At 42.0% G+C, this 17781-nt stretch overlaps 1 protein-coding gene across 1 annotated transcript in view; it reads right to left on the minus strand.

Annotated features, from left to right (window-relative positions):
* Positions 1 to 17781, minus strand: part of PDZD2 (PDZ domain containing 2) — a 225021-nt gene that overhangs the window by 59965 nt on the left and 147275 nt on the right. The window contains exons 8-13 of the mRNA XM_018570275.1: positions 16203 to 16322; positions 12367 to 12481; positions 10919 to 10992; positions 7883 to 8108; positions 6310 to 6427; positions 1258 to 1390 (exon numbers count right to left, since the gene is read on the minus strand). Of these exons, the coding sequence (XP_018425777.1) occupies positions 1258 to 1390; positions 6310 to 6427; positions 7883 to 8108; positions 10919 to 10992; positions 12367 to 12481; positions 16203 to 16322 (786 nt within the window). The remainder of the gene's footprint in view (positions 1 to 1257; positions 1391 to 6309; positions 6428 to 7882; positions 8109 to 10918; positions 10993 to 12366; positions 12482 to 16202; positions 16323 to 17781) is intronic.

Consider the following 17781-nt stretch of genomic DNA (forward strand, 5'->3'; position numbering starts at 1 on the left):
ATTATTTTTTTATTATTATAATTATTTTTTTATATTTATTTTTTTACTTTTTAAAATTTTGTATTTATCTTATTTTTTTATAGTTTTCATTTTATTGTTTACTTTTTAGCACTTTTTTAATTATTATTTATCTTATTATTTTTTATTTATTTAATTTCTTCTTATGATTTTTTTTACTTTTAAGCAATTTTTAATTATTTTTTTTTCCTAACAAGCCCCTGTGTGATAGCATTTGGATGTGACAGGTCCTCTTTATGGAACCTGTCACCTCCAATACAGGAGTTCTAGCACAGCACTGTGCTGGAACTCCTGTGGCAGCTGAGAGGGGAAGGCTGTGAGTGCAGCTCTCGCCTCTCACTGTTTACATGGAGATGAGCGGAGAATGGATGCCGTGACCCACTGCTATATAACATAATTTGAGGAAGAAGTAATAAGGGGAAATGCAGCAAGACATAAGTTCATCCTCTTTAAACAAAGTGGACATAGCTAAAAAAAATAAAAACAAATATATATATTTATTTATAGGATATCTGTCTGTCTGTATGGAATCAGTCCATTACTAGCTGAGGCAGCAAGATGTTGCTCCAATCCTTTGCAATCGAGATTCAACGTTTAGGCCAGCCATTGAGCGACATCTCGCTGGTCAGCTAGCGAGGAGATGATTCCATAGAGACAGACAGGCAGCCTCTTGGCAAATCTGCTGGTTGTCTCAATCAGGGTCGCTAGCGGCAAGGTAGCCCATTGGACATCAGCCTAAGCGGTTCAATATGGAGACCCAAAACAACGGGCCTGTGTGTCAAGCGCTGGCTCTATAGATTGAGAGCTGAGCAAGGGTTAAGACATTTTCTTAAATGTATGTTTTTTTTAAATGCAAGCAGTGTAAGTATCTGAATTTGACTCGGTATCAGCCTCTTCCAGTCCCTGTACCACAGAGCTCAGACTGAGGGAAGGAGAAGCAGCACAAGGAGCCAATCAGTTGCAGTTGCTGCAGTGCAAGGATCATGCTAACAGGAGGAGAGAGAGCAGAGAAATTAGCTCATCAGTCTGCTGCTTCTCCTTTTACTGTCCAATCACAGGGTGGGGAGGGGACCTGTATGTGTTACCTAACTGGTCTTCCCCCTGCCAGAGGGGGCTGTGCTGTGTGGCTGAGCGGTGTAAATGTAGTGATTTGCCTGGAGTTTAGCTTTAAAAGTGTCCTCATTAGGCTTGTGATTTAATGCGCAGAGTTGTAAAATGTGCAGAGTTGCAGAAACTCACCTTTGGGTTTGGATGTCGGCTGATTATTAGGCTCACAGGTCCAGGTCCACACTCACTTAAAATGGCGTATGCCTCGCTTAATGCAGCATGGCGGAGACTGACGGAATCAGCTTCCAGGATCTGATCACCACGGCTACAATCAGAAAGAAAATAATAAGTAGATGTGATTTGTCTTTTGAAGGAGACGCCTTTCAGAGAAATTACCAGAAAACATATATACTGTACAGGTCACCTGACCAGAGAAATTCGCAAGACACCTGGTACTGAGGGTCCTCTCCCAGTGTCTCAGGAGATACCTCCTCTGCTTTAAGTTTTAGCTTCCTTCAGAATCAGCTGGTCCCCTGAGCACTAGCCCTGACATCCTGTTTTCGGGTGGCTCCTTTCCCTTGCAGGGTCCTATGGAGTCACCCTTGTGTGTGTGTTAGTAAGCTGTGTGTGTCTCCACAAACACACAAGCACAGCAAGACAAAGCCATTGTCCTGCTCTCCTCCAAGCAGTAGATGGACAGCTACTGGAGACTGCACTCTCCGTTGTGATCTTGTGCTGGACAGGAAGTTCAGGTAAGATGAGTTGAGAGAGTTGTAGCTGTTTGGTAACATAATGACTGTAAGAGTTTGGGTGCAAATATAAAGAAATACTTTGCTGTGTGATGTATATTTGTTTGATCTGGAATATTTAATGAAAAAAAGTTGAAAAGTTGAAAGCAGAACTCTGGGTAGATTATTATGAACCCTTGCAGTGGGGCTACCCCGCACTGCAAGGGTTAAGGGCTCATTTTTGTCTAGGCTCCAGTGAAATACATCAATTCATATTCTGATTTCAGCACAGCTGTAGTGTTTGCTGGACACCATCAGTAACTCACTGACTGGTTCCACCTGTTGTCTAGAATAGCTCTGCCAAACTGAAATATCAGTTGTAGGCCTCATTCACACATCTAAGGGCCGGGCCGTACAGATCCGTGCGGCGTGCGCGGCCATATCGGACCGCTCACGGGGAGGACAGGTGCTGCGTGTGATTGCATGCAGCAGCCTATTCTTCTCTATGGTAGTATGCGGCCTTACACTCACCTGAACTGCACGTTCGTGCGGGTGTCTGTACTCGTATAGAGAAGAACAGGCTGCTGCATGCAATCACACACAGCACCTGTCCTCCCCGGGAGTGGCCTGATACGGCCGTGCACGCCACACGGATCTGTACAGCCCGGCTCTTAGGTGTGTGAATGAGGCCTTAACTGGATTTTGTCTTCTAATTTAGCTTCAATAGCGGCCAAACCACAGATCCCTTCAGGGGTGTAAAATTTCAATATTGTGGCCTTTTTGATTGAATCATTGCACCCGGCTGAGATCAGAAATCAGTTTAATCCCGTATTGATATTAGCACTTGGTATCCCAGCGGGCTGTGTGTAACAATGTGTTCCACGGCGTTGGATACAATGGTATAAATAAATCGAGATTAAAACCCAACATGAGTGAAGGAAATTAAACTGTATAATGAATTACCTTCTGCTGCCTAATACAGAAAAACAAACAGCCGCACTCCACACTGAACGGCGTCATTGTACGGACACATCTGGAACGGGTCACCCGATAGGCTATCCCACATGTATAAAAACGGATTTCCCTTCCTTCATGAGAACCACATTTTCTCTAAAAAGTTCCTTTCACAAGAACTGTTGTTTTAATTTTAAGTGGCTTTGCTACAATCTTCGACCAAAGTGAGAAACACAGAGTGGATTCACTAGGGAGGACTACATCAAATGGGCTTTAAAATATTAATAAACTGCCGGGAAAAGAGAGACAAAATATCGAACAGAAGAGGGAACTGGGTCACGCTAATTCTATATACACAAAAACATACTCTTCTATAAGATGAATGGCATTCCATGCTGCAGACCCAGACTGGTAACCTAGGTCAGGCAATAGCTAGAAGGGATTTTGGATCTCATGGCATTTGTCAGGTGAACTCAGTACAGCAAAATGCAGACTCTCCGCCCTTCTTCCCAAATATAAAATAGTAATGTGGGCCTGACTTTCATGTAACTATGCCATATACTTTTTTCACCGGGAGCAGTCAAGATAAGCCCAATATGGTGCCCAGCCCCCTCACATATACCGTGTTTCCCCGAAAATAAGACACTGTCATATTTTTTTTTGGCTCAAAAAAAACACACTAGGTCTTATTTTCTGGGTAGGCCTTATTTTATTTTTTAATATACAACAATCCACACTTATTCATGTAGAAAAGTCTACATGTATTCAAGTACAAAAATATGGTGAACAGGGCAATCAGCGGTGCGGTACCTTTCCAAGAGCAATTTGCTAACCAATCGCTGGCCACAATGAGCGAATGAACTATAGAGGAAGCATCGGCTTATGTGGCTCTGCTCCCTCCAGTGGCTTCGTTGGCACCACTGATTCTCTCCCGCGGCTCTTCAACTTCCCCCTTATGCCACCACTGGCCCTGGGAATGGTCACAACTAGGTCTTATTTTCAGGGTAGGTCTTATATTTTAGCAATTCCCAAAAATAGTACTAGGTCTTATTTTCCGGGTGGGTCTTATTTTCGGGGAAACAGGGTATAATACCAAAAGCACCGACAGAATCCATAGGGGTTTAAAAGGCACTCAACATGTTATAAAAAGAAGATTTTTACATTTATTGCTTACACAAACATGTTAAAACATCATAAAAAATGCCACCACATTCCTTATAGTCCCATCAAATTCCTACCTCCCGCAACCACTGCATTCATAATTATAATACCATTCAAATATGTGAAGCGGCGCTATAACCCAACAAGTAAACAAATATGTGCAAAAACCAAATATTATAGTGAACAATACTATTGTGAGAGAAAAGAAAAAAAATTATATGTATATATAATTTTTCAAATATTTTCCAAATTAAATCTTCCGGTCAACTGTTTGTGTAAATCACAAGGTGATAATCTAAAAAAACTCCAAATGACTAATAAAGAGCTTTCTGATGAAGTCAATTAGACGTAAGAAGCTGAGTCAGTGACGTCAGAACGCCTGGAGAGAAAGAGGACAGATCTGACATCCAGAAATGTGATTCTGATACGCGATTTTATTCGTTTTTATGTGAGTGTATTTTTTTAGTAAAATCATTTTATGAATACGGGGTGCACTATGATTTCCACTTCTGTCTTTGAGAGATCTTTTTGAGATGAAGTTGGGCTGTCGGTAGAGGAGAAAAACGTTAAGATCAGGATTGGTCTCATCTGAAGGAAGGAAGATCACAGCTTCAAATAGTGTGAGGAAGTAGTTTTACCCTATAAGAAGCGCTTTGAGACCCAGGGGTCTGAACACGGAGGTGAGAGGCTTATTTATCAGAGCACTGGTGTTTTTTATGAGCACTTCAGCAAAAAAATACACAAGAAATTACAAGAGTGAGGCACAAAGAAAGACTAAGACAACACCTTTTTTTTTTTTGTGAGAGAGCTGCCTGCGTTAAATGAATTTATGGACACTTTGTTTCAATTATGTGTTTTACACACTGACACAGGACGCTTGCTACTTTATTAGTCATTTGGAGTTTTTTTTTAGATTATCACCTTTGATTTACACAAACAGATTTAATTTGGAAAATATTTGAAAAATTATATATACATATTTTTTTTCTTTTCTCTCACAATAGTATTGTTCAGTATATTATTTGTTTTTTGCACATATTTGTTTACTTGTTGGGTTATAGCACCGCTTCACATATTTGAATGATATTAATGCAGGCTCATGCAGCCAATTTAAGTGAGTAGCTGTAAGGAGAAACGGCCAGTTTTCTTAGATTAATCGAGCGCAGAAGTCCCTGTACATAATTATATTACATTGCTGTCTTGTGAACAGTTACATAGCATCAGCTATTGTCATGCAGCATAGATAACATAGTGAGCAGGGGTAACCTCACTGCAACGGTCTAAAGATATATTCACACGAATCTTGGAACCAGCTGGCTGCTAGACCAGTTCTTCTCTTTTCCGTCAATGGAATGTCCCTTGGCCTCCTTCATGTCCAATATACTATAGGCCGGAGTGAGGCTCTTTTGCTGGTCTATAAGCTAGCCATCTCCTATGATTGGGTGAGTATATCTTTTTTAATTTACACTCTAGGCTAAATTGAGTGCTTAACCCTTAACGGGTGGTAGAGGACTCACTGCAAGCGTTAAGAATTTTTCAGCCTGGAGTTCTTTAAGGAAGGAAGGATATGGGATGTGATCACATTGGTTTGCTTAGTGAATCGGTGCGCAGCAAAGTAAAGCTTTCTTAAAACAGGAGTTATCCACATGTCTCACTCTGTCACTTATCACAATAATAAGAAGATTATTCCTCATTTTAGGACAGTGGGCAGGGCCATGCAAATCATTGTTTTACACCACACTGGCCAGATGCCCATCAAGAACCTCTGGTTCTTTATAACCTTTTATAGAGCCATTTATTACAAACTGCATACAGCTCTTTCAGTCTCTTTAGCAATCACTATAGCAGTGTATGGAAACCGTGGCTTTTATGGAATAGGGCTTGGGATCCAACAAGACCATAGAACCATACAGGTTATGGTGGGAAGTGACTAAAGCAATTAAAAAGCATGTTTGTGGATATTGGCATGCCTTCGACTCTACTCTGACTTTGGCTCAGATTCGCTCATCTCTATCTGCAAATGATCAAACCTTATTGGGCAATTAATAGTGCATACAAAGTTGGACCGATGCTCTGTGTCTGTTGGGGTCAGCCTAACACTGGTATTATTATAACCGGGTAACGTGCACCTGCACTAGACTGCTGCTCAAGCCAGCCCATAGCCATTGGGGGCATGGCTGTAATTACACCGTACACAGCGCTTCTCCATATTATAAAATTACAAGTAAGAACTGATGTGCCACGTTACTAGCGGCTGACAAATCTTTTCCTGCATTCACTCTTTCATTTTGAAGGACACTTGTATATTTTGAAAATCCGAGCATGAAATATTGCCATCACTACATGTTGTGATGCCCTGTATTAATGGTTGGAAAGGTTTAAAAAATTAAATGACTTGTACCTGAGTCTTCCATCCATCTTGGAGACAGATCCTGGAGCCAAGCTGTGGATATAAATGCCGGGAGAGTTGTTTTCTAGAGCAAGGCAGCAAACTCCAATGCCCAGACCAACACCGGGTTCTGCAAGGACACACAAAGGTCTGTGAGGGGTTAATAAACACAATACTGTCTTGTTCTTTAGCTATTGTATATGCATAGGATGAGGTGTAAAATGTTAAATCCAAACACCCAGTACCTTCCCTCAAGTAGGTGGGACAAAGCTCGATGTTTACAGGAAAAGACAAGATTTGGATATACTGTAACATCTTTATTTATTTATTTCAGGTATTTATATAGCGTCGACAATTTACACAGCACTTCACATAGTTGCACATTCACATCAGTCCCTGCCCTAATGGAGTTTACAATCTAAGGTCCATATCTCACATGGATACATAGAGGGCCAACATGTCTTTGGAGTGTGGGAGGAAACCGGAGTACCCGGAGGAAACACACGCAAGTACAGGGAGAACATGCAAACTCCTTGCAGATAGTGACCTGGCCGGGATTCTAACCGGGGACCCCCAGTGCTGCAAAGCAGAAGTGCCAACCACTACGCCACTGTGCTTTTAGATCTACTCATCATATTACCATGTAGTTTCATTGACTATAACCTCTGCCAATGCAGTTCTCACCATACGCTCAATTAAAGTTGCCTGTGTTTCTGGAACGTTTGCTTTTAAAGATCAAATTGTTTGTGCAGTTATTGCTGACAATGGAATCTTAGCATAGAGCATGTGGCCCACCTGACTGGAGGCCTTTACAAGAGTATGATCTTACCACCAAATCATTGTTATTTGAAATTATAATGCCATTGTGCTTGTATTGCCAGATCACACATATTCATGCAAAGAGCAATGTATGTAGATACACCTGATGGCAGTCTCATAGAGAAAGCTAGACCCCTGTATATTGACTTTAGTTGTCTTGGTCGCACTTGCTTCTGCCATTCACACAAAAATGGCCATCTGATCCCCCAAAACAATTCTCTCTCTCCTGGAGAGGTGTCCCCCAGACTCTAATCAGTCACTGCCTCACACCCTTTACCACCTCTAAGCTACAGCTAATATGGGTTCTGTTTGAAGAAGAGGCACTTGGACTACAATTTATGTTAATGGCAGCAGCCAGTGGGACCTGTGAAGCAGGTAGCAGTGACTCTGTACACAACTTTTGTCTCTGCAGTGTAGATTTCAAATTGAAAGATGGATTCTGCTTAATTGCATGGGCAACCAAAATGTTTTCTAGCTAGCATACTCTTCATAAGACCCAAGATGGCTAGAAGCCCACATTTTCCATAGAGAACATGGATATTTAAAAGTATTTTACATGCATAAGAGAAAAAGATACAGAATGGAAATTACTTGCAGACAACGATATGTAAAGAGTAACATAGCTATCTTACTGCTGTGCCTTACAATATGGAATTTGACATAAAAGTGAATTATATATGTGGAATTATACTATAATGTTCTCTGACGATGTTACATACTCTATTTCATTTGTCAAGAAAACACACCCATTTCTGTGTTATTTTACCTTTGTTAAGAGTGACTTCCATTACGATCCTGTCCTTGGGTCCGGGTCCTTTGCGACACACAGAAGAGGACTCGCCATCCTCTGAGCTTTGCATAGATGGGGCAAAGCTGATGCTAGAGTTTGGGGAGCTGGAGCGGCTCAGTAAGGTCGGGGTAGCACACGGTGTGAGGCTGGGACTGCGCAGTCGCGTCCGTACAGTTAAAGTCACCACTCCTTTCCTGAGTTGCTGTCAAAGAAATATGACCAATAAGGCTGAAGTAAGCAACAGCTGATAAAACTGGTAAAGCCATCAATAAATTACTAAATCTCAGTCCTGACCTGAGTAACAGTTCTTAAAAGGTTTGGTGATGGTGGTGGTGGCGGTGCAGGAAAAAGGCAGAAATTCAACCACTTCCAGTGCCACTGTGACTCAGAGGTTAGAAGCCTCCAGTGACATTACTACCTCTTTGTTTCTCCCTATACCTATAGAGTATTATTTTCCATTGTCATTTGACTATATCACATGATACCAACTTGAGCCTCTTTTACAAAAGGAAGCAGAACAGCGGGATCATGCAACCTGTTTTAAATCTAAACTGCAGGAATGCTTTATCTTGCATACTTGGATAGGTTCAGCTTGGTCTAATTATTATTATTATTACAGAGTATTTATATAGCGCCAACAGTTTGCGCAGCGCTTCACAAGATAAGGAAGACATTACAATACAATTCAAGACAAGATGGTGAGGAGGGCCCTGCCCCTGGGGGCTTACAATCTAAAAGAAGAGGGGTAAGTGATACATGAGGAGGTAGCTGTGTAGTGATGAATTGTTTGAGAACGTGATGGTTGAGTGGTTAGGTCGAGGTGGGATAGGCTTCCCTGAAGAGATGAGTCTTTAGGGAACGCCTAAAGGCAGTTAAGGTGGGAGATAGACGGACAGGTTGGGGTAAAGAGTTCCAGAGGATGGGAGAGACTCTAGAGAAGTCCTGGAGGCGAGTATGGGATGAGTTGACAAGGGAGCTGGAAAGAGCGGAGTGGACGGTTAGGGTGATATTTTGAGATAAGGTCCGAGATGTATCCGGGGGCAGAGCTGTGGATGGCTTTATAAGTGACTGTTAATATTTTGAATTTTATCCTTTGGGCGAGCGGAAGTCTAATGTATTTATGCATATACCATGCTTGATCTGCCCCAAGGGATCCTGTAAAACACTGTAGTAGCCGGAGCTCCTCCGGGTCCTGTGTGGTGCTGGTGCGGCATCTCCTCTGCTTCAAAAACACAGTGTCTATTTACTGAACATCTAGTATTTTTATCAATGAATACAAGGGATTCTCTGATTGTTCGAGGCATGGTGATGTCCTCGTCCAATCAAAGAACACCTTGTTTTCTGTGAAGAAAAACAAATAAAAATACTACGCATTCTCTAAATGGCTGCTGCGCCAAGCAAGCAACTCCCTGTGTTTTCAGAGTAGAGGGGAAGCCACTCAGCACAGCGCAGTACCAGGACCCAGAAGATGGCTGTAAAGCACTGTGGTAGCTCTGGCTACTACGGGGGCTGATCAGGTATGGCATATGCATACTTAATTTGGTCCAGCTTGGCCCAGTGTAAGTATGCAAAATAATTTTCAGGTTTAAGCGTAAGATTTTTGAGGCCCCTTTCACACAGGCTTTCAGATCAGGTCTGCCTGCCAGTATTTCAGGTGGACCTGATCTGAAGCCCGATGTTAGTCTATGGGCATCTGTATGTAAAGGGATGGGTGTCCGTTACAACTGGTTACTCCCCCAACTCTGGCCAGGTCCGGAAAAACACACAGATCAGAGATCGGTTTTGCTGGACCTTGTTGTGCCAGATTGGGGGTAACCGGATGTAAACAGACGCCTGTCCATTTAGATTTGGCTGCCCATACACTAACATGGGTCCGGTAATGTCACTTTATTTCTTCCATCGCAAGATAAAGGAAAAACTGCATAGACACGGACGTCAGGGCGGTCACATCCATTCTGATCAGGAGGTGATACATGCACATGTCCTCTCCTGATCAGACAGTGAGAAAGGGGCCTAACTGGCAAACATACTAATCACCTCTCGGGATGCCTCCAATGTTATCAGTCCAGTACACACTTTGTTCAACAGTACTAAGGCCTAATGAGTGAGGACCATTTGAACCCCCAAAAGATTGAATGTTAATGATATAACAGTCTGAATAAAGTTAAATCTGGACTATATATGTTCTACTTTGCCACTTTCCTTCTTGCACATTCAGTCCTTGCTTAAGCAAAGAGCCAACCTTTAGCCCCTTTCAGCATACCTGGAGTTCAGCATTAAGATAAGATAATTTAATGATACTTTTAAACATTTCAGAAAATGTTTATTAAATTTGTTTGGGATAAACTTTGGGGAAAATTGCACAAATCCACACATTTAACATTTGACTGTCATGCAAAAAAAAAAGACCACGGATATAAGACCATGTGTTTGTCTCCTTGATTAATTCATGTGTGGAGGTCCCAAGAACCTTTGAACAGCTCAACTCCTACATTAGATTTTAGTTATGGAAGGATTTAATGCAACTTCAGGGGATTCTCCACTGGTGCTTTGACTTCACTCTTTAGTAATTCTTACTGATATTCTTGGTGATAATGACAATGCTAATTGTAGCAAGAGTTCCTGTGAAATATTTGTCATATGCGAGTATCAAATGACGTTCTGGTTTATTTAATACTTGGCCCATATTTGTATAAAGAAAAAAGAGATTATAAGGCCACCAGTGTTTCCTTAAACAGCCCTTTTCTGGAACCAGTAAGAAGTAGAGATTAAAACCACGACACTGACGGAGCTAAATATAGTAGGTCTGTCTGGTAACCTTTATCCTAATCCCACCCATGTCACCTCCGTCGGAAAGCTGCTAGGTAGAGACCATGATAAACTCTATCACTGCTCATGCAGAATTCTGGCAGACACAGCAGTGGAAGTGCTGGGAAAGTGTTATCACTGAGTGACCATTGTGTGCAGGATTACAGTGTATCTCTGTGAAATAATCATTTTTTTTAATGATACCTTAAACGTGTGAATAGCCTCTTGGTGGGTCAGTCCCTGCAAGGATTCGCCATTAACTTCCAACATTTCATCCCCTGTTAAAAATACAAAAAATATCACAGTAAGTTCAAATATGTGTTTATGGGGTTTTCTGCAGCTTTCTATTCTAAACCATCTTCCAAAGAGCAGAATCCAACTTCCAAAGACCAGAATAATTTTTGCTGTAAAGGAGGAAGGCTCATCATAAAAATAGCACAGCGATCATCTTAGTAAATAAGGGGTTAATAAATGCAGTGAAAGGTAGGAGATGGGAATACATGAAAACGCTCAGCCGTGCTTCTGCTTTATCTAGGTCACATGCTTCTCACTGAAAGGCTTCACAAAATGACTAAAAATTATATATTTGCTTTTTTGATTAGATCTGGAGGGACAGATGAACTTAAAATCCTCGTCTGGAGTAAATGCAGAAATTATGTAGGTCAAAAATTGCTAACCGCACTGCTGAGATGTTGCAGGGAAGAACAGAGCACTCATAGAATGGATGTATTTGAGAACAAGCCAAGCTATCTGAAGTTCCAACTCCAGGAAAATTAAAAGTTTCCCATCCAATTGGGCTGCCCCCACACCGCAAGGGGCAGCCATAGAACCATAGAATTCAAAGAGGGTGTGCTTTCTTTTTCACGCAACTGTATATGGGCAGTTAATGTATTTTATACATGTCATTTACCTGTTAAAGACTCCCTTGTGTAGACATCCAAAAGCCATGAGACAAATGCTGGGTGCCACCATCTTGAATGAGATGTCAGCAATCTCAAAGCTGTCACTCAAGTGAGACTTTATAGTATTCCTCTTTGTTCCTGCCCCAGAAGCTACATAAAAGGTGTTGTACAGTAGTGGGGGAAAGGGCAGAGGAGCTTGGCCAGCACAGGGAGTAATTAGACACTGCCAATGGAGGAAAGGGTTTATAACATGCAAGTAAGGAGGGGGCTGTGCTAGGGAATTGACTCTTCCTGGGGTAGTCAAAAGATACAAGCAGCATATAAAATAATTGATTTTTCTGCGCCTTTACCTGACATTTTTTTAAGTTGGTGACAGGGTCTCTTTAACTAAAAGAAAAAGTGGAGCTTAATATCATCCTTTAAAATACCCTAAAACAAAATTATGGAGTTTTGTCCCACCATATTCCACTACTGAACCTTACTATTTGCTAATTACTGTGTAGGGCAGCTCTTATAATAAAGCACATATGCAGGTGCTTAAAATTTACCGAAAAACGCAGTATAGTTTTTTCGCAATATAAGGTCACCATAAAACCTTCTGAATGAAACAAGGGCAAATCCTGCACTCTCCATTCTTTTTTCTACATAAAGTTTTCTATAAGACTACAGATGCACTAATAAATTAGCAGTTTTCTCCCATAAGTGCTCTTGTGTGATCTGTGTTTGTTCCCTGCAGTCTTTCAGTCTTACCTTCTTTCAGCCTCCCATCAGCCGCTGCTGCTCCATTTGAAAAGATTGTCTTTACGAAGATCCCCATTCTCCCTCTGGCAGAATCCTGACCTCCGACGATGCTGAACCCAAGTCCCTAATAACAAACAATGACAAAAAAATTACTTGGTAACAGACTACAACTTATACATCATTCATACCTATCCTCTTCTATGCATTCTTCAAAGCTACCTAGGACATTAATAAACAAAATAAAAGCAGCATCTATTTTCTTAATATAGGCAAGCCATCCGAAAAGGTCATTGTGCATATCAATGTCCTGCACTAGGTGGGTACCTGGGAGGATTTGTAGGATACCTGACGAGTAAACCACTAATAAAGATGATAATGAAGTTAAAAAGTAAACATTTTTGCAACCTGGGTTTATTCACAGGCAGTGGGGACATTGAAAAAGCACAGGGTGCAAAATGGCTGTTTTGTCGGGTGTGACTTGATATAACCCTCATTTCACCTGAGTGTACATGGTTGATAAATGGAGGATTGGATTTAGAACCCAAAACCAGCCTCAATACAATCTTTCCTTGATGATCTATCATTTGCTTGGAGTAGACAGCACAGCAAACTGGATTAAATTGATATTGATGTTACATAATTGATCTGCAACTGACTGACAAAGTAACATGACTTGAGTGACCTGTGGTCTCCTTTTTCCAAGTAAAGGACTATATAGAAAATGTAACATAGTTTTGTACATTATTTTATGGTGATGACTAAAAAACTTTCAAAATAGTTCTTCCTTTTAGCCAGACAAGAAATGAATATGTAAATGTTGTAAATTCATGTCCATACAGCAGGTGGGCACCAGGCACCTTTCCATATGTGAGGACAGAAATGTGGGATGTTCCACTGATGACTTGTTTTAATAGGCAAGAGTTCTGCACCTTCCATCTGTATCTTGGCTTCACAATTTAAGAAATCACTGACCCCAAACAGGGTGGGTTCACAGACTTTAGTTCACTGGCTGCATGCTTGTTCCATATCAGAAATATTTTAGGTATCAGAGCCAGGATCAGTGGGAGGACTGGAACCAGCACCTTTTAAATCTGATAGGTGTTGGCTAGCCCTGGACCGATGTGAGATTGATTAAAATAAATAAGGAATAAAGTACTTTTTACTTGACAGCATTTGGTTTGGATAAGGTATGTACCCAGTTCTGGGCCTAGGCTGCTGCCTCTCTGATCACCTTAGTCAGGTAGCTCAATGGATGAACAACTACTGGATGCGAGGTTAGGAGGTTAGGCACTTAGTACAAACTTACATATCACTTGAAATTCATATAAAACATTTGGAAAGAACATCAGATACAATGAATGTGTTTCAGGGGAAGGACTCCCCCTTCTTCAGAGTTTGAACAAGGATTTATATTAGGCTGAAAGGCTGGACTGAGGCTAGCATGTCAAAAACGAGAGAAAAAGAGGCGCCATTCCCTCGTGTGATATTGTACAATAAAGGGATATAATCCGTATATTTACATAATACTTAAAATCAAGTGCAACCATAGACCACAACAGTGAACTTTCCCAATACGATAGCCTGAAGGAAACACTGATAAAACCAGTTCACATACAGCAGCTGCTCAGACTTGCAAACTGTTTGGGCTGAACGCGTTTTTGGGGACACACCCCCTTCTTCAGTGGCTTTGAAGAATACGGGCTATCATATTGGGAAAGTTTACTGTTGTGGTCTATGGATGCATTTGATTTTAAGTATTATGTGGGTGTATGGATTTTTTTTAAACAATAAAAGTTCCTTTATTGTACAATACCACACAAGGGAAAGGCGCCTCTTTTTCTCTTTTGTTTTTGTCATGGTCTGTGGAGGAGGTCCTGTACTCCTTGTGGAGGGCTGCCATCCCTGGTGAAGTAGTCAGTCATATTACCGTGGGTCGAGTGGTTTCTCTGCTTGCTATTAGTGCTGAAGATTGTATGCGACTGAGGATAGCATGTCCTAACGGCAATGTGAACAGCCGGCTGTATCTGATGTTCTTAACAGATAAATATTTTAAAGATATTTCAAGATATTTCAAGAAAGATGGAAGTTTGTACCGGGCACTCCTAACTAGGGATGCACTGATACCGATGCTAGTATCGGTGCCGATAACGAGTATTTGGGCGAGTACTCGCCCAAATGCTCCAATACCGGAACTTCCGGTCAGAGAGAGAGATCTCTCTCTGACCGGCAATGCCGAGGGAGCAGAAGCCAGCTTCCTTTCCAATCAGGAAGCCGGGCAGTGGGTTATGACTCGCCTCCCGGCTTCCTAACCAATCAGGAAGCTGGGCGCGGCATGTACTGACTCGCCTCTCGGCTTGTCATGACTCGCGTCCCAGATTCCTGATTGGTCAGGAAGCCACGCTGCCTAGCAACAAGTGAAGCCGTCTTCCTTGCCAATCAGGAAGCCAGAAGGCGGGTCATGACGTGCCGCCCGGCTTCCTGATTGGCTAGGAAGCCGCCTTCACTTGTTGCTAGGCAGCCTGGCTTCCTGACCAGTCATGAAGCCGGATGGCACCTCATGACCCGCTGCCCGGCTTCCTGAGCAGGGCAGCCTCGGCAGGTGAAGCTGGTGTTCTTTCGCTAGAACACCGGCTTCACAGGCAATCAGGAAGCCGGGCCATGATCCGTCGCCCGACTTCCTGATAATCAGGGCTCACGGCACCAGTATCAGTACTAGGTATCGGCGAGTACCGGGGAAAAAAATACCCGGCATCAGTGCATCCCTACTCCTAACCACGCACCTTTGAAAATAAAGCCAAGGATGATAGCTCCCATAATTCTACCCTTACAGAGTCACTACACCTGGACTGGACATAAAAATGAGCCTCTTACAAACATAATTGAAATTAATCATATAAAGAAAATGGGCATTGGTAGAGGTTATTATGTAAAACCAGAGCTACTGCATATCTAGAACTATAGGCAAGCTTAAGGGCAGCTTACATTACCAAACAGGAAGCTAGGGAGAGGGGGCTTGGGTTATTTTTTTTACAAGAAAAGTCAAGATTAGCTCATAACTACAACTGACGCAATCTCTGAATCTAAAGATTTTTCGCAGGTTAGGCTAAACATCTGCTGATACTTTTTTTTCAGCTTGGTTTGAACTGCCCAGGTTTGCGTTAAAAAATAAATACTGTACCCCACTGTAGCTACACATATGTATTTTAACTTATCCCACATGCTAAAATCCAAAGGATGTCACACCAAGTATTTCATTCAGTAAAATAAACCGCACAAGAGGTCCTTAAAGCAAAGAGGTGATGCTTTGACCACCTTGTTCTCATCAATAAATTAGCACAGCCTCCTGCAAGGAGCATGTGTTTCCTGTTCAGCAGTTCTAAAACAGTCCCCCCCTAAGTTTTCAATTACAGGCAAGAACAGAAGTAGATATATAGTTATTTTTGATTTTGGAAGATTTACTTCCCAAACCATTGCCAGGCCTCAGTAGCGTTAATCTTTTCCTCCTTAGGCAACAAAAGAGCTTTTAAGAACTTTCCAATGGCAAAGGTTGTGGTGATGTCGTAAATAAAAGCAGTGTAAATTTTAAGACCGGGCCTTTAGCAAGCAGCAGTGAAAGTGCCTTAGTTGTTATGGCGGTCAGGAATTACGGTATTTCTTTTAAAGGTATTATACCTGTATCCCTGTGCAATAAGTTATAGAATACACAGCACAAGGGAAGTTATAAATTAAACTGCACCACACTGTATGCTGGAGGACTGGAGTCCTGCTTTGAAGAAGTAACAAGTTCCATTAGCAAATGTATTTTTCCTCCAGAGAATATCCAATTCCCCACACAGCAAACATACCTTTCCTTGGCCTTTCATTAAGACAATATTTGAGATGATTGAGGGCTGAGCAAGCCTCCAAGGCGATTCCACCTGCACCGTGCTTAAAGATCTGGCTGTTTTCTTCACAATGGCGTATTCCTGGAAAAATTCATTACTGTTATTATTACTTTTAAGTGATGAAAAATAATACTGCAATGGATCCAGACCATAAAAAAGAACTATATATCAGAGAAGCCAAGGGAACAGAATAAAGAGACAGAACAGCAGAGAAGCCTTTAGCACATGCATTGTAAACCTTAAATCATAAAAAAATGACATGTGGGACCTTGCAGCTGGGCTATTGAAAGTCCCCCGTAAATCTCTGCGAGTCTAGGTAGGTCTGCAGCCTCTTCTCACTGGGCCAGCCTCCAATAGATAGACGACAGTACGGATAGAACACCCGCACCGGCGGAGGGCAGGGAGCGTTCGCCGAAAGGTACGTATAGTGGGGGGAGAGGGGGTAAGTCTATTTTCCCAAATTCACCTGGGAAAGTGGACTTACCCTTTAAGACAGGGGTCACAAACTCAATTCACTTGGGGGCCACAGGACAAATTTCTTTCTCTTATGGGGGCCGCTTGCCAAATTTCATAAAATTCATGCTTCAAAATAAAATGTAACTACATACGGTACCAGTGTTAATGTCTGCGTGTGTTTATAATGTCAGTATATGTGTTTGTGATGGTTTCTTTGTATGCAATGTCAGTATATTTTCTAGTGTTGGTTTGTGTGTGTATTGTCAGGATTTCTTTGAGTGATGTCGGTATGTGTGTTAATGTTTCTGTGTGTGTCATTTCAGTATGTATACATGTGTGTATGTGTGTGCAGTGTCAGTATATGTGTGTGTCATATCGGTATGTATACATGTGTGCAGTGTCAGTATGTGTGTGTCATATCAATTCACACAGAAATATGCACACACACACACAAAGACGCACACACACAAATACTAACAGAGAAATACGTGCATACACACAAAGAAATATGCACACACCAATACACACACAGTAATACACAATAACACCCCCACACACACACCTTCTTAAATAAAAAAAAAATGTAAAAGTGTCCCCTCACCTACTTATATTTGTTTGCAGGGAGGGGGTACATTTCTTGGTGGTCCAGTGGTTGGGGGCACAATCCCTGGTGATCCAGTGCTTGATTAGTACGGTCTGCTCTGCACCTTTGGCTGGTGCAGACCTTGCTAATCCTTCCTTTGGATCAGGGCACGCCATCATGATTTCTTCTGACAATTCCTGGTGATCCGGTGGTTGATTAGTAAGGTCTGCATCTTTGGATGGTGCAGACCTTACTAATCATCCTTTTGTCCGGTGTTCAGTGAACACCGGCCGAAATAAACTACTGAGTGCTGGCACTGATAGCAGCAGCTATGGAGGCTTCATCCGACAGAAATGCAGACCGTGTAGCTGCTCCCGCAAGTCAGGTACGCGGTCCGTGACTCCATATCGGTTAGCGGGCCGGTACTTTGAGACCCCTACTTTAATACCTTGATCACATGGGCAGCAAAGGGGAGGAGAAAAAAGGCGATTTATCTGCACT

This window comes from Nanorana parkeri, unplaced genomic scaffold (assembly GCF_000935625.1).
Source record: "Nanorana parkeri isolate BGI_ZX_2015 unplaced genomic scaffold, ASM93562v1 scaffold38, whole genome shotgun sequence".
In the NCBI taxonomy this organism is placed as follows: domain Eukaryota; kingdom Metazoa; phylum Chordata; class Amphibia; order Anura; family Dicroglossidae; genus Nanorana; species Nanorana parkeri.